Source organism: Rhinatrema bivittatum, chromosome 6 (assembly GCF_901001135.1).
Source record: "Rhinatrema bivittatum chromosome 6, aRhiBiv1.1, whole genome shotgun sequence".
Taxonomy (NCBI): domain Eukaryota; kingdom Metazoa; phylum Chordata; class Amphibia; order Gymnophiona; family Rhinatrematidae; genus Rhinatrema; species Rhinatrema bivittatum.
Genome location: NC_042620.1, coordinates 259,437,114 through 259,458,817, shown reverse-complemented (window position 1 = coordinate 259,458,817; position 21,704 = coordinate 259,437,114). Strand labels below are relative to the sequence as shown.

Sequence of the window (21,704 nt, the reverse complement as noted above, 5' to 3'; positions counted from 1 at the left end):
TCCAATAGGTAGCTATAGTATACCTTGCAGCCAACAAGAGTTGATCTATTATAGAGCGAAATTTTTTTAGGAATTGAAGAGCCCATCCATCTGCCAAGTAAACCCAGTGTAGGTGGAATAATAATGGGGAAGCCCAAGATGTCCGCAATTTCCTGTGTTACTTGGCGCCAAAAGTATTGCACACTTTGACATTGCCACCACATTTGCATATATGATCCCACATCCCTGCAACCTCCATATCCATATATTTTCCCATAAAAGAGGGGTGTTCGATACTTTCTGGTTAACAGTTTGATCATGAGCTTCACATGTTTAAGCAAAAGGAGCTATGGTGCGCCATTAACCAAATTTGTTTCCATATCTTACACTCATAAACAGTGCCCAAGTCTATATTCCATTACTCAATCATAGGAATTCTGGGGTGTTTCCTTGCCATATTTAAGAAGAAGTATACCCCAGTATAACGCTGCTATCCCCTTGGCAAAGGCATCCAAGTCACCCAAGTAAGTTTCTAGTTTGGACAGGGACCACAATGGGGAAGAGACATTTAAATGAGCAGCTAATAATCCCTGTAGCCTTTGATGATAAGTTCTGGAGGAGTCCGGCAAGTCATATTCATAACATAGATCTCCAAAGGCTTGAATACCGTCCTCATCCCAAAGTTTCACGATCGTGTGCAACTCCAGATTCCTCCACAATGTGAACTCTGACGAAAAAGTGTATCCCGAAAGACATGCAACACCCTGCTACTAGGCCTCCCTTTCTCCACTATCAAGCCACTACAAACCCTTCAGAACGCCATGGCTCGTATACTCACTAACACACGCAAAAGAGATCACATTACACCCATCCTAATAGACCTACACTGGCTGCCCATCCAATTCCGCTCACAATACAAAACCCTAACCATTCTTCATAAATCCCTCTATAAAGACAACTCCTCCTGGCTCAAGGAAATGCCCCACTTCCACCTCTCAACCCGCCACACCAGATCCACCTCCACAGGCACCCTCCACACACCCCCCCTCAAAACAGCCCGCCTCTCCACCACCAGAGAAAGAGCATTCACCATTGCAGGCCCTGCCCTCTGGAACTCCCTCCCCACACACCTCCGTCTTGAACCCTCACTACACAATTTCAAAAAAGGCATTAAAACCTGGCTCTTCAGGCAGGCCTACCCCGAAACCTACCCCTCGTAGCCAACCCCTGAAACCCCCCTCAGACATAACCTCCCACTCCCCCCTCAGCATCCCCCCCACACCCTTCCATACCTTTCCCTCACCCGTTTCCGCACCCCAGACACCTTCCTCCTCCATAAACTGTAAGACTGTGTAAACTGTAAGATTGTGAATTCATATCAAAATGTACAACCTGTTTTCAAATACTAAGCAAGTTACCCCTTAACTTGTCATAAATGCTGTAAATAAGTTACTTATATAACCTCTACGCCATACATGTTATAATTTTTCTTTGTTCGATCCCACATTAGTCACCGTGTGAGTAATGTTACGTTCCTTTTACCTTTTTCTCAGCTGCTATCCTCTCCTCCTTTCCTTTCCCCCTCTCTCTCCCCCCCCCCTTTTTTCGCTCCTGCTCCAGCCCCCACACCCTGTTTTTTGTAATTTCTCATCCTTTCTCAAGTTTTATTGTAAACCGGCGCGATGTGCTCGCACGAACACCGGTATATTAAAAGCTGTTAAATAAATAAATAAATAAATAAATAAAATGTGTTGCCGTAAATAGGAGCAGGAAGGAGTAGCTCTGCATGCGTGGTCCCGAAAAAGTGCCACACCTGGGACCATACCTTTAAAGTATGAGAAATAATGGGATTTTGTCTGTTTGCTCGATGTCTCACAAGGGAATCCAAAGGAAGAAAGGGTAACAGCTAGCGATGTACCCTCTAATTGCGCTCGCTCCAGCGCTACCCACAGGGTAACCAGATGACCGGCTCAGGCCTTGAATCATAATAACCGGGCAGCCCAGTAATATACTTTAAGTTGGGTAAGGCCAGAAAGCAGGTGGTGCTTAAAAGGTCCTGCCAGCCCGTTGTGCTTTCTGAGCCCTCTGTTAAGAGACGTCGGCCTGATGAACAGCTGTCCCGCATGATGAGGGACAGTTCCCAGGAGCCACAGGACCCAACCCCGGCGTCAGGATCAGCGACAGCTCCGGGGACGGACCCGGCTCCGGATTCGATTCCTGATCTGGGGGACATTGATCCAGCGGACACAGATGGGGATGATCTACTGTCCGCGGAGGGAGATGATCCCAGCGTGGTACGCCTTTTTAAGCGAGATGAACTGCGGCTGCTTATTTCCCAGGTGTTAGAGGAACTGGGGTTTAAGGTTTCGCAAGAAGAATCGGATAATGATGGGGTTAATCCGGTACTTGATGGAATACGTGGGCCCAACTGCGTCTTTCCCGTTGCCTAAAAAGGTCTGCAAGCTGGTGACCCGCGAGTGGGACTCTCCGGATGTGGGACTGAAGGTGGGCGGAGCTATGGCAAAACATTATCCTCTTTCAACGGATGTTTTGGATCTGCTGAAGATTCCGAAGGTGGATGCGGCGGTATCTGCGGTAACAAAGACCACCACTATCCTGGTGGCTGGGGCTGCCACTTTGAAGGATATGCAGGACCGCAAACTGGAGATCCAGTTGAAGCGAGTCTTTGAAGTGGCTGCTTTGAGTCTTCGGGCTGCGGTTTGGGCTAGCCTTATGCAGAGGGTGTGTCTGTGCTGGGTTCAAGAGTCTAGTGCCAGTTCCGGGGCTGGCGGTGATGGTGCACTGCAGGCTGCCCTCTTGGAGGCGGGTATCGCATATGTGGCAGATGCGCTTTACGATCTGTGCAGACCTCAGCACGCAGCAAGGTTTCCGTGGTGGCGGCACGCCGACTTCTCTGGCTGCGGAATTGGGCATCAGATTTGTCCTCAAAGTCTCAGCTTTGTAACCTCCCTTTCAAGGGTCAGCTCCTGTTTGGCGAGGATCTTAATCAGTTGGTGAAACTGCTCGCTGAGTCCAAGTTGCTTGAAGATACAAGATCTATCAGGAAATTTTTTCCTTCTAGGACTCGTTTTCGGGATTCTTGCCGTTTTCGATCCAGCAGATATTCCACACCTTTCACGCCTAAGCAGACTTCAGGATGCCAGTAATCCTTTTGTGTGGTGGTCGCCGAGCTGGTAGGGACTCTGGACACCTTGGGGCAGGAAGCAGTAAGCCCTCCCAATGAAGTCACGAGTACCCTTTCCATCATCGAAGCTGTCTGAGGCAGTCTATCCAACTTTTATATGGAATGGGCAAAGATTACCTAAGACTGCTGGGTTTTGGAGGTGATCAGAGATAGCTACGCTCTAGAGTTCTCTCGTCCCGTTCGGGAGGTGTTTGTGGAGTACCGCGTGGCCTCACGCAGCAAGCAAGAGGTGGTGTGGGAGACCCTGTGACATCTGATCAAGCTCGAGGCCATTGTCCCAGTTTCGGTGACAGAGCAGAGGTGGGGCTGGTACTCAGTTTACTTCGTGGTCCCCAAGAAGGAGGGCACTTTCTGTCCCATCCTCGATCTGCAGAAGATGAACCGTTGTCTTTGAATTTCACGTTTCCAGATGGAGACCCTAAGGACGGTCCTAGCGGCGGTTCGAAAAGGAGAGTTTCTTGCATCTCTGGATCTTACGGAAGCTCATCTGCATATACCAATCCGGGTAAACCACCAGCGGTTTCTGCGCTTCAAAGTCTTGGGACAGCACTGCCAGTTTCGAGCTCTTCCTTTCGGTCTCGCAACGGCTCCTCGAACGTTCACCAAGGTCACGGTGATGGCAGCAGCCTTTCTTCGCAAACATGGAACCTTACTCAATCTGTATCTGGACGACTGGTTGATTTGTGCGAAGTCCCAGGAGGAATGTGAGAGATCCATTCAGAGAGTGCGGCTCACATTGCAGTCACTTGGCTGGATAATCAATGTGCAGAAGAGCCACTTGGAACCCACCCAACAGCTGGTTTATTTGGAAGCGCTGTTTGATACCTCTCGCGGCAAGGTCTTTCTTGCGACGGACAGGGGGATGAAGTTACAAGATCAGATCCACGCCCTTCTTCGGAGGAAGACTCCCACAGTCTGTCTGGCATCATTTACAGGTCTTGGGATCCATGGCTTCCACCTTGGATTTAGTTCCCTGGGCGTTCGCTCACGACCGTTGCAGCGTGCACTATTGTCAAGCTGGTGTCCGGTGTCTGAACAGTTCCACCTACCCATGCCGCTGTTACCAGAGTCCAGAGCCAGTCTGTCATGGTGGCTGTCGAGCAACAATCTGAACCGGGGAGTGAATCTTGGCCCTCCAGATTGGGTGATCATCTCCACAGATGCCAGCCTGTCCAGTTGGGGAGCAGTGTGTGCAGACAAAACCGCCCAAGGGCTCTGGTCCCCGATGGAGGGAACCTGGTCCATCAGTCGACTCGAGACGAGAGCTGTTTGGCTGGCTCTGCACGCCTTCCTTCCCTTGATCAAGGACAGAATGGTACGAGTGTTCTCCGACAATGCAACAATGGTGGCTTACATCAACCGGCAAGGCGGGACAAGGAGTCCCGTGGTAGCGCTCGAAGCACGTCGCTTGTTTGCCTGGGCAGAGCGTCATCTTCGAGGAATAGTGGCATTGCAAGTCGCAGGGGTGGAGAATGTGCAAGCGGACTTCCTCAGCAGACAGCAGCTCGATCCTGGGGAGTGGGAACTGTCCGCCGAAGCATGGAACCTCATTTGCGCCAGATGGGAGATTCCTCAGATAGATCTGATGGCCACTCGGGCCAACACAAAGACGGAACGCTTCTTCAGCTGTCGTCAAGAGCAGGGATCGGTGGGTCTCGACGCCCTGGTGTGTCCTTGGCCCAGGGGAATTCTACTTTATGCCTTCCCCCCCCGGCCACTCATCGGTCGCCTTCTCCGTCGCATAGAGCTTCACCCTGGCGAGGTGGTGCTGGTGACACTGGAGTGGCCGCGGCGCCTGTGGTTTGCAGACTTAGTTTGCTTGGCTCTCGAGGATCCCTTGCAGCTAGCCCATCTACTGCACCTGCTTTGTCAGGGACCCATCTTTTTGGATTGGGAGGATCACTTCTCTCTTGCGGCTTGGCTTTTGAGAGGCAACGTTTACGCTTGAAGGGTTATTCCGAACAGGTCATTTCCACTCTCCTTCAGCCGCGACGACCGGCTACTTCTATGGCTTATGTTAGAGTCTGGAGGCTTTTTGAGACATGGTGTCTCCAGCGCTCCTGCGATCCGTTACTTGTGGATGTTCCTCAGGTGTTGGATTTCCTTCAGCAGGGGCTCGCTAAGGGTTTAGCTTTCAATTCCCTTCGCGTACAAGTTGCGGCTCTCGGGGCCTTGCGGGGAAGATTTCACGGCTGTTCAATAGCAGCTCACCCAGTTATTGTTTGATTTCTCAGGGGGGTCAAGCATTTGCGTCCTCCCATCCGTGCAGTGTGCCCGGATTGGAGTTTGAATCTGGTGCTTTGTGGAGCCTCCTTTGAGCCTCTCCATACGGCTTCGCTTAAAGACCTCACTTTGAAGACGGTGTTTTTGGTGGCCATTTGTTTGGCTTATTGGATTTCAGAGTTACAAGCGTTGTCGCGTCACGACCCCTTTCTGAGGATTTACAACAATAGGGTGACATTCCTAAGGTTGTCTCAGCTTTCACGTCAATCAAATGGTGGAGCTTCCTGGGTTTTCCGCGGGGATCTCTGCTTTCCTCTCAGGAGAAGGATCTTCATCTTTTGAACGTACAACGTGCCTTGTTGCGCTATCTCGAGGCTACCAATGACTTCCGGCATTCCGACCAATTGTTAATTCTCTTCAGTGGTCCAAAGAAGGGAGACAAAGTGTCTAAGGCAACTATCTCCTGTTGGATTAAGGAAGCTATCTGCTCATCCTACATTGCTCGAGGGTGTCAAGTACCTTTTCACCAGTTTTCAAAAGTAAATCACACTGCTTTCCCTTTGAAAATTATTCCCTAGAAGTTCACCCACACATGATTTTCCCCCTCTGACGTGTATGGGTAGGTTTCTCGAGAAAAAATCACATGCCTCGTTTTGAAATTGCACATGCGTGTGCGCAGGCGATGTTGAAAAGATTTCAGCACACAAAATTGGAAGCTACGCGTACAAGTAATCTGTAGAAACCTGAAGTGTGCTTCACGCAAAAATATCAAATTTAAAAAAAAAAAGGGGGGGGGGGGGTGCGGTTTAGGGCTGTTCCAGGCTGACATTCAGATGTTTGCGGACACGTTAGTATTTGGTAAGTGGTATATGCATGTATATTACCGAAGCTGTACGCTTGCCTCGCAGATGTGAAATCCCACTTGTCTTTTGTCGGCATCTTTTGGGTGGAAGGTCTGGGTTAAATGGTAGGGGGGGATGGGGGGAATGGTCAGGGTGAAGTCCTGGAGGTGGGGGTGACTGGCGATTACAAGTGCCCGTATTTCACTAAGCAGAAGATGCGTGCATTTTCTAAAGTACCTGCTTCCATGCATAAACGGCAGCAGCTCACACGCCCATGCTGCAATTACTTTGCGCATAAAATATGTGCTTGTACTTTTTTTTAAAAGTAGGTGTAGAAAGTATGTGGCTCCCTGCATTAAAAAAAAAAAATGTGCGTATTGACTCGTGCTCTTGGGGCGGAGATACGCTGCCGCCACGCAGCTTATAAAATCCCACACCCACGTCCCCGCGTGTGTCTGCTGAAGATTACCCTCGCCAGGAGCAAGGGTAATCTTGAAAGCCCTTTGAGAAAGCTTGCCTTCCCCCGTATGCAAAGTGGACACCGTGTGAGACTCCCAGGCCCCGGGAAGAAAACTTGGCTGCGAAGCGATACACGCTCTCTCTCTCTGAATTTTTACGTTGTTAAAGAGACGTGACATTTATCAAAACGTATGGAAATAATTACGGTGATTGAATTTAACAGTGATTGGACTTTTTTTTTGGGCTTTTCAGGATATCCCCAATGAAGGTGCATGAAAGAAATTAGCATAGACTGGGGTTCCTTTTTATACACACAAAGTATTCTGAAAATCTGATTAGCTGTGGGGGGAGGGTCAATAGCCCAGGCTTAAGAACTACTACATAAGTCCTATCTGCAGTATTCTCTGTTCTTCCCTATTACCCAAAATTCCAGGGGGGGGAAAGAAGTCCTCAGTCTCATCTTTATTTTCCTCCTCTCTTCCTCGATTGCTTCTGCATTTTTCTCCATGTGGGGGGGAAAATACCCAACAGCTGGACCTCATCACGGATCTGCTGGGCACGCCACCTCTCCATGCCATGCGGACAGCATGCGAAGGGGCCCGGGCGCACATCCTGCGGGGGCCACACAAGCCGGTAAGAGAGAAGGGGGGGGGGGGGGGGGGGGGGGCGAGGGCCTACCTTCCTTGTGCTGACGGAAATGTTAATTCCGCTCGTATTATGTTTGAGCCATGTCCGAAGGTGCTGCAGGGCAAGAGTGAAGTGTACTGGGAGAGCACAGTGACAGCCTTGATAACAAAAAAAAATATATATATATATCACCTCGCTGCAGGTCGACCAGGCTGGTCCAGTCCTGCTCGAGCCCCGTTGTGTGCATGGATTTACAGTTCTGACTTTCTTCAGCTGGATCGGCCTAGTGACGTAGCAACCCTAGTGGTGCATGGTGGGACTGAGGTCATTCTTGTGAGAGCTCCTAGTGGGCGAGGTGGAGTCAGCAAAGGCCTGCTTCAGGAGGGAAGCTTAATCCTTGAGTCTCCTACACCAAAGGGCCCTGAGTGCCTTACTGTCTTCAAGCAGTGTTTAGAAAAAGAAATGGATTTGTTAATGAACGTGCCAGTTTAACTGCTGTCAGATGATTTTTAGAGAAACACGCGTTAATAAATGGAAAGCGTTTGCAAATGTCTTTTTGAGGAAAAATAAGAAATGAATGGATTCTATATAAAAGGTTTTGCAAGAAGAAATAAATAGCAGGAAGAACTTTCAAAGTTTCAAGAAATAAATGAAAGTGAATTCGTTGCAAGCACGGAAATTACCACGGTCCTGAGCAGGCAAATCCCAGCCAGGAGAAGGGGGAGAGACCAGTGAATAAAAAGGAAGAATAAAAGCAAAGCCACAGCCAGACAAAGGCATCCAGAGCTGCAGCCTGCGCAGAGTGGTTATGGTTAGTATCTTAACATCAGAAGTGACATGGTGGGTCAGACCCAGTGGTCCATTGTGGCCAGTATACTGTCTCAGACAGTGGCCAGTCCAGATCATTTGGCCTTCCCTGTTGCTTGCTCCCTGGAGCAGGAGGTGGTAAACTCCAGCTCTGTCTGTTACTAGACCTGTACTCTAGAAACTTGTCCAAACCTTTTTTTTTACCCCAGCTGTATTATTAATGTTGACCATATTCTCTGGCAACAAATTCCACAGTTTGTGTGCTGATTGAAAAAATACTTTCTTGATTTTTTTATTTTTCCACCAATTAGTGTCTAAGAAGGTTGGGGTAATTAGCCATAGTTATAGCCCCAGCATTCATGTGCACAGGGTGGCTGGATGTTCAGACAACAGCCTCGCTTGTGGTTTTGGTGGCCATGTGGATTATTACAAAACTTGGTGGTAGGGAAGGAGGCCTGGGTGGTGGGGATTAAATGTGGTTTGTCATAAGAACCAACGAGGAAGGCAATGAGGCATGGAATGGCCTACAAGGCCGGCACTGCAATAGGATTTAAACATTCGTAGGCAGATAAAGCCAGAAGACAGTGGTAGGCTTGAGAGGTTGGTGTTGGTGTGAGTATGGGGATTTTATATACTCATCTATCCAGAGAGGCAGAGAACCACAGAGAGAGACTTTCAAGTGGGCCAGTTAGTCTTTATCTGCCTTCATTTACTCTGTAACTACTGCACGCTCAGGGAGTTCTGATGCTAGTTAATATAAAATAACTTTGCTGGCAAACCTGCAGAGGTAAACAACTGCAGAAATGTATCACTTCTAAAAAGAGATTAATGGAAGAAACTCTGACCCTCTTCCCTACGAAGACCGTGCCCCACAGCAAAATAGTCCCGAATCCGTAAGTAAATCTTCTGGACATTACATAAGATTCAGAAGTGTTAACCTTCAGAACTAGTAGTGGCAGAAAGCAGCTTACAGATTATCAGAGCAGATCTGGTGGACATGATTAACCCGAAGCGCTACAGGTCTGGCTCAGTGATCACCTGAGGGAGAAGCGGCCTGGGCCCTGCACGGCTTCAGTCCTGAACGTGGAACCGGAGCCAGAGTCACCTGAGCCGACGGAGGCCTGCAACCCTGGGGGTCAGGGAGTGCCAACCATCTGAACTCCCCATCGAGCAGGCACCAGACTGAACTGTGCTGGGAAGAAGGAAAAATTTGTCCTGGATTTAAATGTAACGGACTGATTTTGACATTCTGTCCAGAGCATTAGGCTGTGCCTCGCTGTGACATTAGCTTCAAAACCCTGCGTTGTCTGGACGTGTCATGGCACAGGTATGCAGAGGTGAAAAAGAGAACAGACACTGGATTCTGTTCAATCACCAAGCCAGAAAAGGTGGCAGCTCAGTATAGTTTTTTGTTTTTTTTTTTGACAGTAATGCATCGTATTTCCAGTTCCGGCTGCAGGGAAGCTGTGAAGTCCTGCGTCTTCTCTCTAAAGTACATGAAGATATATTTTTGTCTTGGGATCTGTCGAGGCATTTTTAAAGACACTCTGCTACTCCACTTCCCCAGTCCCTTGTTGCTTCAGAGCGGGGGGGGTTGTTTGTAGAGAAATCGCACAAAGTCATGCTTTAAATATGGCTTCCCACAGCATTTCAGTTCGAGCTACGATCAGATCAGGTGCAGCCCCAGTGTGTCCATTAGCAATGGTTACATGGAATAGACTTAGTTTTTGGGTACTTGCCAGGTTCTTATGGCCTGGATTGGCCACTGTTGGAAACAGGATGCTGGGCTTGATGGACCCTTGGTCTGACCCAGTATGGCATTTTCTTATGTTCTTATGTCCCTGGGTCACCACTAGGATTGTATGAAGGAGTTGGGCAGTCTTTTAAGAACTATCTGTGAGTGCCAAGGAAGGTGATGGGACAAAAAGGAACATCAGAATAAATATCTCTGAATCCTAAGGAAGCATCTCATATTGATGCAAGAGGAGATCAGAGACAGGGCTGACATCTTTTTTCTGAAAGAAGGTGATGTGAAGAAAACCGTGTCTGAGAAAAGCACCAGTCAGAGCTCTGGATGGTTTAGAGCAGCACTGAATAAAGACAGGTGTCAGTGACTGGCGGCAGTGCCGAGTAAGCTGCCACTTGGAAACCGTTTCAGAGCTGTGACTGGGGAGACTTATCATGCCACAGAAGAACAAGACAGTGACTGATCTACTCTCACGGGAGCTCCCTTAGACGTGGGAAGGTCTGGCCCTAGGGAAGCCTCCCTCCTAAGGAGCAGTGTGAAGGAAAAGTGTCTTATACAGTAGAAGAGGACTGAAACAGGACTTTGTAATTTGTGGGGTGGATTATAGATGTGTTAGCCATATGTACGTCAGATTATGGAAGGTTGTTATCTTGATATTTGGAGAGGACTGGAATATCTTGGCCAGACATTTTGGATATAAATGTAACAGGGTTTTGAGTTTTGCTTTATTAGTATACTTCATGTTTTTGAGGTTCTCCTGTGACTTTATATACTTTTACAGCATGATTTGTACATGCTGTAAATCTAATTGTGTGCTGTACTAAAAAAACGTAGAACAGGATTGAGGTGCATTGGCAGAGCTGGGTGTGTAAGAGGTTGGATGGTGGTGTCTCAGTACTGAAATAGCAGAGGGTGCTATAAGGCAGGAGGTGTGTGTGTGTGTGTTTGGTCTCTGTATCTGAATAACAGAGGGTGCTGCAGGGCGGGATTGAGGTGCATTAGAGATGTGTTTGTGCATCTTGGCGCTGGAACAATGGGAGTAATGTTGGGTTTGTGATCTTCTCTCACAGCCTTCACTCTCTGTACTCTATATGTTATCCGGGGAAGCCACCCATGAGGCTGTTCATCTCCTCTGCCGAATGCTGGTCTTCGATCCGGTGAGTCCTCTTAGAATCTGTTTATATGTGTGTGTGTGTATATATCCTTGCATTCAGTTATTTCAATCAGGCTCTTTCTTGTGTCTCCACTGTGGCTCTGCACCAGGGCTGAACAGCTCGGGGACAAAGGCAAAGCCTGCACAAATATTTGCACCCCAGAAAGAAGATAATTAGCATGGTGCATCTCTCCCTGAAGATGTTTATAGGATAGGATGAGCAGTACACTATTGTACCCTCTACTAGCATTCATTCCTACAGAGACCAAGGTGGCACAACTGGTAGCCCAAAGCAGAGTGAGACCTCGATAGTGCCCCATGCATCTTTAGTGATCACGTGAAAAGAACAGCCAAGAAATAGTTTGCTCACTTGGCTTTGGTAGAATCCTCTTCACCTTCCCTAACAGAGATTGTCTTCCGCGAGCCCTTTCTCCTTTTTTCTAAGGAGGAGAGTAAAAGTGCTGCACAAGCATCCTCGGCTGCTGTTCAGGGACCCCAGGCTACCTTTTGTCATCCAGATGAGAACCACAGAAGAGTTCAAATTTAATAAGCCTTGTTGAATGGAGCCAGGACTCTGTCTGCTTGCTGTGACCAAGGGGGACGGGACGGGACATTTCTGTATTGCTCTGGCCTGCGTTCAGTTTTCTTGTGCCAGCAGCCCAGGCCTCTATCTCCCAGCATACCAAGCTGTCTCCCTTGATCCCCCTGGGAGCGGCAGTGATCGAAGGAAAACCTCTTTGTGCCTTGTGCCATGCTCTGGTCATTTCCGCGTCCAACCTGTTGAGATTCACAAGCTGCGGACTTGGGTTGGTTCTCCATGCTGGTTCCACTATTCCTCTTTCTTTCTGGAGTCACTTATCCATCTTACAGCCGTCCTCCTCTCGCCGGCACCTTCACTGTCTCCAGTTTTGGGTTTTTTTTCTGACTCCCCCTTTATTCCTAACTTGTTCTCTACTCTCCCCTCATCTCCATTTTCCTTAACAAACTGGTCGAAACATTGCCAGTCTTATTTCTCTTCCCTCTTCTCTGTACTCTTTTCGCCTCTGTTCGCTTTCGGGTGTTTGCTTGGAATAAGTCATTCTGTCTCCGGTAACTCTGCTTCCGCTCTTGAGCTCTTCCTTAATAAAAATCATTCTCTCCTTTTACTTACTAAGATCCCATTACCTCTGCAGCTCTGCGTTCTGTCTATTTTCACTCCTCACTTCCTGGCCGCTGCCCCCCACCCCCTCCCCCTCCCCAGCTTCTCTGGTGATGGTGGTGGAATGGTCTAGAGCCCTCCTCTGCCCGGCCATTCCTTTTTAATTCCTTCTCTTTCTCCTCTTATAGTGGCTGATCACTTTTTTTTTTTCCTCTGCTCTTCAGATTCGTGGTTCTTGGCCGTATCCTCCCTTTTCTTGATGAGCTGCGCGCACAGCTTTTTAATTTCTCTGACCGTGCAGGCCCCATTCTCATTTTTTGGAAGTTTCAACATTTATCTGAAGTCACCCCCGACCCGGGCAGTCCAGTATTGTCTTTAGGCTTTCGGCCTACTTTTCACACCTCCCAAGCCCATCATGGGCTGCCATCTTGATCGTGGTTTTTCCTGGTCCTGGGCTTACCTTCCCTTTCTGAGCTATCATCCAGGCCTCCATCTGATCGCTGACTAATTTTCTTTCTTTCCTCCTCCCTGGCTGCGGTAGCCCGCCTTTCCCACCCGTTGCTGTCCCCTCTCACGGTGCACCTTGATTGCGCCTCCTCTGCTGTGGCTCGTCTCTCTTCTCTCCCCAGCTTCCAGTCCTTATCTGTTTAATGATTCTGCAGCCCTGGCCTTTAATGTCACTGTTAAATCTCCCTTTAAAAGACCGTCTGAGGCTTCTAGAGCAGAGATCTGAGATGACCGCATGTTGAAACAGCTCTGCTTTCTCAAGCCCTCCGAGTTAATTTGGTAGCGATAAGAGCATGGAATATGATGGCAGATAAGGACTGTAGAGTCCTTGCAGTCCTTCCCAGCTTACTTCCCGTGGCATGCCGTAAAACCCTGGTTAATCTAGTTCAGAAGCATCCAAAAGTTATTAGAAATCTGTTCCTCCTCCTCCTCCTCCTCCTATAGGTTTTGAATGTGATCATGCTGCTGTGCTACCCTGTGACCGCTCTGCAGTCGGAAATTGCTGAAATGGTGTCAAATGCCAGCAACAAAACCCTGCACTACTCTCCTTAAGTGATCCAATAACAAAGCCTGATCTTCTGGCTATTGTCAGTGTGATTAAACATTTAAGAGCAGACCTGATATGATATGATCAGTGGCCTGAAGAAGGCGGCAAGGGAGGGGGGGCGCCCCTGTGGGCAATCCAGAACGAAGGTCATGTTGGAGAACAAATAGAAGTTAAGAAAAAAAGGGAATGAAGGCTGGAGAGACCTCTTGGATGGTAATGAAAACCATTTTTAAGCGCAGATGGTGTAAGAGTTTTTGGTGTTGAGTAAAGGACTGGAGAAGACACAGCAGCAACAGTGAAAGGGCCTCTATGGCCAGATGATGAGCATGGAGTACGTCGCTAATGTGAAGCTCAGGCAGGCGCACACAGAGCAGGGGCCCCTGACTAAGCATGGCCAGGGCTTTCCTACAGATACAGTGGTGTGCTTTTCTCTCTACGTGTGTCAAGTTTTGGCTTACACACAAAGCTCCTGCCCAGAAAAGCTTTGGCTACAGTGGAAACGAAGTCAAAATATTTCAGGGTGAAGAAGCTTGATGTGCTTTCTGTGGGATGAAAGCATTCAATATAATGGGAACTTTCCTTTGGGTTCGGCTTCGTACGTTCACATGAAAGACTTATCGAGTTACAGAGCTGGGGGAGCATTAGAAAGTCATAGGGCGGCAGGATCAGCGAGGCGGCGGGCAGACTGCTTTGCAAATTCATTGGAGGGAGTTCCCAACCTTAGAAAGTTCATGAGAGTTGGCAAACGGACACAGACTACAAACGAGGGAAGATTGGTTTTTGTTTTCTTGGGTTTTTTTTATAGCTGAGGTGATCCTTGGATCTGTGCAACTATTCTTACTGCTTGCTTTTTTTTTTTTTTTCTTTTCCCTATGGATATCGTAGACTAAATTTTCTTTTTACAGAGATGAAACCTATTGGGGTGTTCCTGTTCATACCCTAGATCAGTCCAGACAAGTGGGTTTTGCATCCCTACCAGAAGATGAAGGCAGAGAATAAAAACTTTTCATACATTGCTACATAACCGAGAGAGAGCCACCTGCAGTCCCTCAGTATTTCTCTGTCTCTAGCAGATAGTAGAGATTAAAACCTGCAATCTGGAGTTTGGAAGAGTTTAAAAAAATAAAGAAAGAAAAAGATGGAGAAAAGAAAATATGAGGATTTGGCTCCCTAAGGTGCTGGGTTCCTTCGTGGGCCATCCCTTAGGTCGAGCTGGGCGAGCGAGGGGTTGGTGATCCCTGGCTGTCTTGGCCCGAAGAAAGCAGAGGACTTGAAAGTCAGGGGTCCTTGCTCCCTCAGTCCCTCTGGAGCCCCCTCACCTGTCACAGGCTGCAAGAATCAGGGAAATATCCCCTTATTGTCTTATGTCTAAGATGGCTGCCTTGTTTTTTTTTGTAATTAGAGTAAATAGTAAGTGGGAGCAGTGATCTGCCAGTGCTTGTGTCATGATGGTTCTCCCACTGGAACAAGGGGTGAGGAGGGAAGCCGCGGCTGTACACCCGAGGTCTGGGAGGGCTCAGTGGGCTTTTGTGTAGGCGGTGCGGCACACTTTGGGACACCGCATTAGCACATCCGGGGCCTGAGAGGGCTCGACGGCTATTGTGAGCGATCGGTGCGGAGTGTGTCGGGAGGCCATGTTCCTCTATCTGGGTCCAGGAGGGCTCTCAGAGGTAGTGCGCTGTCGGTACGGTGCATGTGTGTGAGGGCAGCATGGTGTTGACTACACAAGGTGCCAAATCTTACAGAACAGTGTTCGCGCCTGATTGCAGGTGCCCTCTGTCCCAATTATGCCCCCATGGGCGAAGGCAGCTGCTCGGGGGCAGCACGCAAGCATTTCACCCAGCTTGTACAGCAAGGAAGCCGCCAGAAATGAGGAGGCAGTGGCCATCTTGTCTCCACATGGTAGGAGGCAGATGGAGTCTGGGGAGAACAGGGACTCCCCACCCCCACTCTCATTGTTGGAGCAAGGCGCTCCGGAAGAGCGGGGAAGAGCAGGCTGAGGAGACTGCATAAGACTTATTTAGCCAGGTGGGGGGCAGAGGTGTTGCGCCCATGTGTCCCACTAAGGTATGGAGGCAGGAGCCTCACAGATGACGAGAAGTTCATCTCTGCATGTTGGGAGGAGCCTCAAGAGGGTGCTGGTGACCCGGGGGAAGTCCCTGGGAGCCACCCATTAGATGAAATTCCAGAGGTGCATCAGGCCCTGTTGGATCCAGAGGATGTTCCAGTGGTGAAAGTTCTACCGCCTATGCCAGAGGAGGAGTTGCGTCCCTTCATCCCTCAGGTTCTTGATCCAGTTTATGGAAGGTACAGAAGGCTCAGGATAAGGATTTTATCTCGTTGGCAAATTCCAAGTAGGCGACCCAGTTTGAGGCTGGGGTAGCCTTTGTGGAAAATGTGTTGTAGGATTTGGTCCACATATCCACCAGAAGCATGGTCTCAGCACTCGCAGCTCACTCCTGTGGATATGTGGTCTAAGACTCAGCCCTGTAATCTCCCTTTTTAAGGCAGCAAAGTGGTGGTTTGGGGAAGACCTGGACCAGCTGATGAAACATTTGGGGGAGTCATTGGAGTACCTGGGAGTGCAGTCTGATGCCCGTTTTGGCAGGGTGTTTTTTTTTTTTCTTCAGAGAGAGTAGCAAAGTTGCAGGCACAAGTGACTTATCTGTTGACCTAATAATCCTCAGGGTCTGGGATTATTTGCAGGTCCTGGGCTCCATAGCTGCCACACTAGTTTTGGTACCATGAGCATTTGCTTGCGTGCGCCCCCTCCAGAGGGTGTTTTTTGGCCCATTGGAATTTGTTGTTGGAGGAGTTTCTTCTGCTGTTGCCACTGCAAGGGACTTCAGCTACATGATCTTTTGGTGGCTTTCATGCCACAGTTTTGAAAAAGGGAGTGGATATGGAGGCTCCGGACTGGGTGGCGCTGAATTCAAATGCCAGCCTCAGAAATTGGGGGGAAGTCTGTCAGGAGTGGACGGCTCCAAGGTCTTGGTCGCCAACAGAAGTGTCCTGGTCTTTCAATCGTTTGGGAACACGAGCGGTTCGCAGGACATTGTTTTCATTCCTTCCACAGGTCTGAGGAGGAATGATGAGAGTCTTCTCAGACAATACAACAACGGGGGCATATATCATTCATCCAGGAGGGACAAAGAGTCATGGGATGGCTCTGGAGGCCCAGGAGTTGGCTGTTTGGGCAGAACAGCATCTGGAGGGAATAGCGGCACCACATGTTGCAGGAGTGGATAGTGTGGATGCAGATTATCTAAGCAGGCAGCAGTTGAACCCGGGGAGAATGAGTTGTCCTTGGAGGCCTGGACCCTCATTTGTGCCCGGCAAGGGAGCCCCAGCTGGCTCTGATGGAGTTGATGTCACGTGCGGCTATGTCAAGGCAAATCAACTTTTCAGTCATGGATGGAAGGTCGAGTATAGGTGCTCGGGTTCTTCCTTGGCTGATGGGGATTCTGCCATGACCTCTCGTAGGCCAAGTATGGTGCCGTATAGTGCAATGCCCAGGAGCAATGATTCTGGTGGCTCCGGAGTGACCACAGTGTCTGTGATTTGCAGATCTGGTGCATCTCACAATAAGTGAGCCTCTCAGTTTGGCTCATCGCCAACCTTACCTCAACAAGAACCCATCTGGATTGGGCAAGTCATTTGTATCTTGCAGCTTGGCTTTGGAGAGACTGTGTTTACGGTTGAAAGGATGCTCAGAGCCTGTTAATTTGCACCTTGCTTCAGGCTAGGAGGCCACCTGCGTCTCTGGTTTGTCAGAGTGTGGAGGGTGTTTGAATTTTGGTATTTGGAGGAAGGTCTGGAACTTTTGAGTGGGGACTGCCCTCTGTTCTTGCCCTTTTGTTGCAGCCTTGGGATGTCCTACAGGCAAGCTGTGGAGGAGGTTGTTGGCCTCTCTTTCGAATATTGTTCATTTTCTGAAGGGGGTCAAACGCTTGTGTTCTTATATTCGTACATTGTATCCGAAGTGGACCTTAACTTGGTTCTGCGAGTGCTGTGTGGACCTCCGTTTGAGCCTTTGCGGAGGGCCTCAATGAAGGACCTCTCTTTGAATGCAGTTTATCTGGTAACAATTTGTTCGATCGGGTGGATTTCGTAGATTCATATTTGGTCCTCTAGAGCTCTTTTGTGGTGGATTGCGAACAACGGTATGAAACTGCGTATGGTTCCCTCAGTTTTACCTAAGGTTGTCTCCTCCTTCCATGTTATCCAGATGGTGGAGCTTCCAGAGTTCCTAAATTGGTCAGTAGGTTCGTCGCATGCAAGGGAACTTTACTTATTTAGATGCTCATCGGAAATCTGTTGCAGTATCTTATGATCACTAACAGTTTTCGTCGAGCGGATCATCTCTTTGTATTGCTCAGTGGAACACAGGATGTAAAGTGTCTAAAGCCATATTTTCTCTTTGGCTAAGGGGACTGTTTTTTCGGCCTATCTCTGTAAAGATCGAACGGCCCTGTATGGGTTATGAGCACTTTCTTCTAGGGTGCAAGCAGCCTTCAGGGTGGTGTGTCAGTTGGTGTTGCCTCAAGAGATATGTAGAGCTATGATATGGCCTTTGCTTCTCACTTTCACCAGACATTACCGAGTGAATGTTCGGGCATCTGAAGTTGCTATGTTTGGTGAGGGTGTATTGGGAGGAGGGTATTTTGGGTTCTCATCCAGTGAGGGGAGCTTGGGTACATCCCACGTATCTGGACTGATCTGGGGTGTGAACAGGAAAGGAAAATTGGTTCTTACCTGCTTGTTTTCATTCCTGGAATTCCCAGATCAGTCCAGAGGCCCATCCACTTGGTTCCGAAAGACTGTTGTAGCTGTGATTAGGGCCTACTTCAGAGTTTCTACGTGTAGTTACATTGAACTGATATGTTGACCCAATTGAGCTAAGCGGTGCTTTGGTTAATGTGTTGGTTGTTGAGGCTCCAGTTCAGGGGGCTCCAAACCGGGGTTCTTGCTTAACCCTTGAAGGGAAAGTTTGATTGAGTTAGAGTTTTCTTCCTCTATGTTGGCTTGGGTATAGGTCAGCACTCAGGGACTGCAGGTGGCACTTTTGCTTATGTAGCAGCTTTTTTTAATTCTCTGCCTCCACCTGCTGGTAGGGATGCAAAATCCATTCGTCTGTACTGGTCTGTGGTTTTCCAGGAACAAAAATTAGCAGGTAAGAACCAATTTTCCTATATTAAGGCAGGGGTCCTTGGGAGTTCTGTAAGGGAGATATGAGTGTCTGCTTGCATGTGTGCAGTACTCAGTGCGATCTTGGCTGCCTGTATTTGCAAAAGAAGTTGTTTTCTGTCATCTCCTGAGAGAGTTTTGGGCATGGGTGGGTCTGTATTCAGGGCTGATGTTATTAACTCTAAAATTCTCATATTCTGATAGATAAGAAAGTCACTGTCCTTTGCCATGCTAGTTTAGCTTCTTCCATTTTATGTGTCTGCCTGAATATTATGATCTAAATTTCTCCTGCAAGACATAAAACTTATATTGGGAAATTTCAGAAACCAAAGCATCCTTTTATTTGTTGCATGAAACACATTTTCTTAAGCAGAGGGAGAACCCAGTACTAGGTAAATATATTTCAAATCTTTTTATTGAACTTTTCATAAATATATGAAAACCGTCCTTTTTTTTTTTTTTTTTGCTTCAACAGAGGTCAAGAAGGGTGTTGCAATACTGGTTGCAAAAAAAAAAAAAAATATCCCCCTCCTCCAAAGTACCACATACCAAAAAAGATAGAGGGTAGGCTTATCTCATTGAAGGAAGTGGTATTGCCTTGGGAACAGTGTGTTGCCCTAACAAAAGTCAAATCAGGTTTTGGTTTGACTTTATAAAGGATAAAGCATTATGTGGGGTGATTATAATCTAATGTTAGATCCTATCTTAGATAGGTCAGCGTGTGAAGAGCCAGCAAGGATTTTAATGGCTCAATAAAAGAGCGTAATTGGATAGACACTTGTAGGGCAGTTCTTAAAGGAAGCTAAGTACTCCATTTAGGAAAGGTCTGGCAAACTCTCAACCAAAATTAGGTATCTGGGGGCAATATTCAGCCACTGGCTGATTTGCAAAAGTAACCAGATAAATTTATCCCGGTAACTTCGTCAGGGTTTTCCATGGTGTAGCCGCACTATTGACTACACCTGACTATCTTAAAGATAGCCAGATAACTTTAGGACCACTCTGTAGCATGACCAGAGTTAGCTGGATGACTTATCCGACTAACGTAGCTCTGCCCCCGGAATGCTTTTCTTTATCCAGCGTAAATTTTAGCCAGGTAAGTCCGCAAAATATTTGAGTCTGCATATAGTTGAGTAACTCACAAGTTATATAGTTAAATGCCATTGAATGCGAACCTCTTAAATTTCGGGCTGAAAATTCATCTGATTTAGGGGCTTAAAAATGAGGTGACTAATCTTGGGTCTACTATTTACTCACTTTAAATGTGAGTACTTGAGTTTTAGGGATCTAGCGCTGGAAATCAGTGCTCAGTGCCTCACTTACAATATCCTCCTTGGCCCTGCTCCCTTTTTAAGCACCTAAATGTAGGTGCTCGGCCATAGTCCATTTAGGAAGGGGGTAACATTAGGTGCCTTATCCCTTTGAAAATTGACCTCGTGATGTTTTCTGCCCTCCTCCCCCAGCTTTTACTTCCTTCCCTCACAATTCCTTTGGGTTTTGGGGCTTTTGTAGCTTCGGTGCAGTCACAGTCCTCCTGGCTCCTGAAGTTGGTGCAGTATCCCGATCAGCGCATGCACCTCTGTGTCAGCATTGCTTTTCTGATCGTCTGGCCTCGAAAGCAGCAAGCGGATGGACACTGGAGGGATAAATGGATGTAGTCATTGAATCGGAGCAAGGAAAGGCTAATGAGCAATATCTTAGTCTATTGGAAAATGAAGAGGTTACTGCCGGTCACAGTCGAGGTCTCTTTTAGAGAGCAAAGTTAATATCTCTTGCAGCTGCCCAACGGAAAGCTCATCAGGCAAAGGGAAATAGTCACAAGGGGGGGGGGGGGGTTGGCCTTGCTGGATAAGAGCAATTTTCAAAGCCATTTCAGTGTGTAAAACAGCCATTTACCCATGGAAATGGGGCCTTTGAAAGCTATCTGTGCTTAAAGTTAAGTGCGTCGTCAGGGTGGAGTTGTCACTTGCGCATGAATATTTTCTCAGAAAAAAATATCCCTATATAAAAATAACAGGTGCAGGCCTCGGTGCGTATTTTTTCCCAATTCTGTTTTCAAAGGGAACTTTCTTTTCCCCTTGGAAATTGGCATCTCTGAGGTACAAAGCACCCGCAGATTTGATGCTTCTAAGCCGTTTGAACTTGCCCCCCCATTATGAATAGGAGGTTCAGGCTGTAAAGAGAAACGTTTTGCGTAAAAGAAGGGGGTTTAAATGAGATACTCGCCTCTAAAAGAGAAGCCAGCATTAGGCAGGCAAAGTAATAGGACTAGAATAAGGGCAAGAAAAGCACAGCATTTATTAGCCCATTAACTCATGTTTGCAGAGTTTCAAAACTTGTTTATGAGAGCTAGAAATGGCACAAGCACTGCAGTTTGTGAAAGCTTCTGCCCTTTCCCTGTAAGTTAGTTGCACTGCAGTCAGTGACCAAGTCTGAGCTTCTACCTCCGTCTATTACAATTTCATCAGACTGAATCCCGATGTAAAACATTCAGGCCCCAATCTGGCCTGCAGCCATAGGGCTCACTCTACTTCTCCTTTACTTCCTCAATTAGCATGGCAAGATCCTCCGCTGACTCTTTGCTATCCTCAAGGGTCTCTTGCGTTGTCCTGCTGCACCTGTTCATGTTTCGCTCACCCCCTGCACGTTTCAGGGATTCTTTCTTGCAGAAGATCTTTACCATTGCCAGTTCCCAATCTCCACTGCTAACGCACACTTTGTTTTTCCCTGTTTTGGCCTCCTCAATACATCTTTCTGAGCAAAGTTTGGGTTTTGTATTTAATCACTTTTTCTTTTCCAAACTGGAGCTGAAGGCTGCCTGCCTCTCTTTCTGCTCCTCTTCCCGCCCCTCTTCTCCTCGGAAACAGTGAGTTTCCCCTTCTGTTTATTTTGAACGCTTGTCTTATGGGTGTAAACCCTGATTTCTTCAAGCCAGCCACCACCTGGCCTAGTCTGAAAAATCTTCTCTTGAGGGGCCTTTGGAAAGGGGGAGAGGGATGCCAAGCATTTGATGATAATATATTTTCTGCCACTCTACCATACTCTCTTTCAAGTCACATCCTACTGGAGCATTGTGGGGTGGCTATTCAACTCTTGCAATTAGAATATACCTTGTATGTGTATACTATTAATTCATGTTTGGCTTTATAAAATGAATAAAGACGACATTTAAAAAAAAACAAACAACCTTCTCTTGAGCCTAATGCTATATTTTGCTGCTACACTATTGATCTTCACCCTTTTCTTTCTAAAGCTCTGGAATATGCTGTCTGTAAACTCTCGA

General features: G+C 47.7%; 1 protein-coding gene across 1 annotated transcript in view; it reads left to right on the top strand.

Moving 5' to 3' along the window:
* The window catches only part of LOC115094173 (serine/threonine-protein kinase NLK2-like), a 49,738-nt gene that overhangs the window by 23,123 nt on the left and 4,911 nt on the right, over nucleotides 1–21,704 (top strand). The window contains exons 7-8 of the mRNA XM_029606945.1: nucleotides 7,240–7,341; nucleotides 10,960–11,046. Of these exons, the coding sequence (XP_029462805.1) occupies nucleotides 7,240–7,341; nucleotides 10,960–11,046 (189 nt within the window). The remainder of the gene's footprint in view (nucleotides 1–7,239; nucleotides 7,342–10,959; nucleotides 11,047–21,704) is intronic.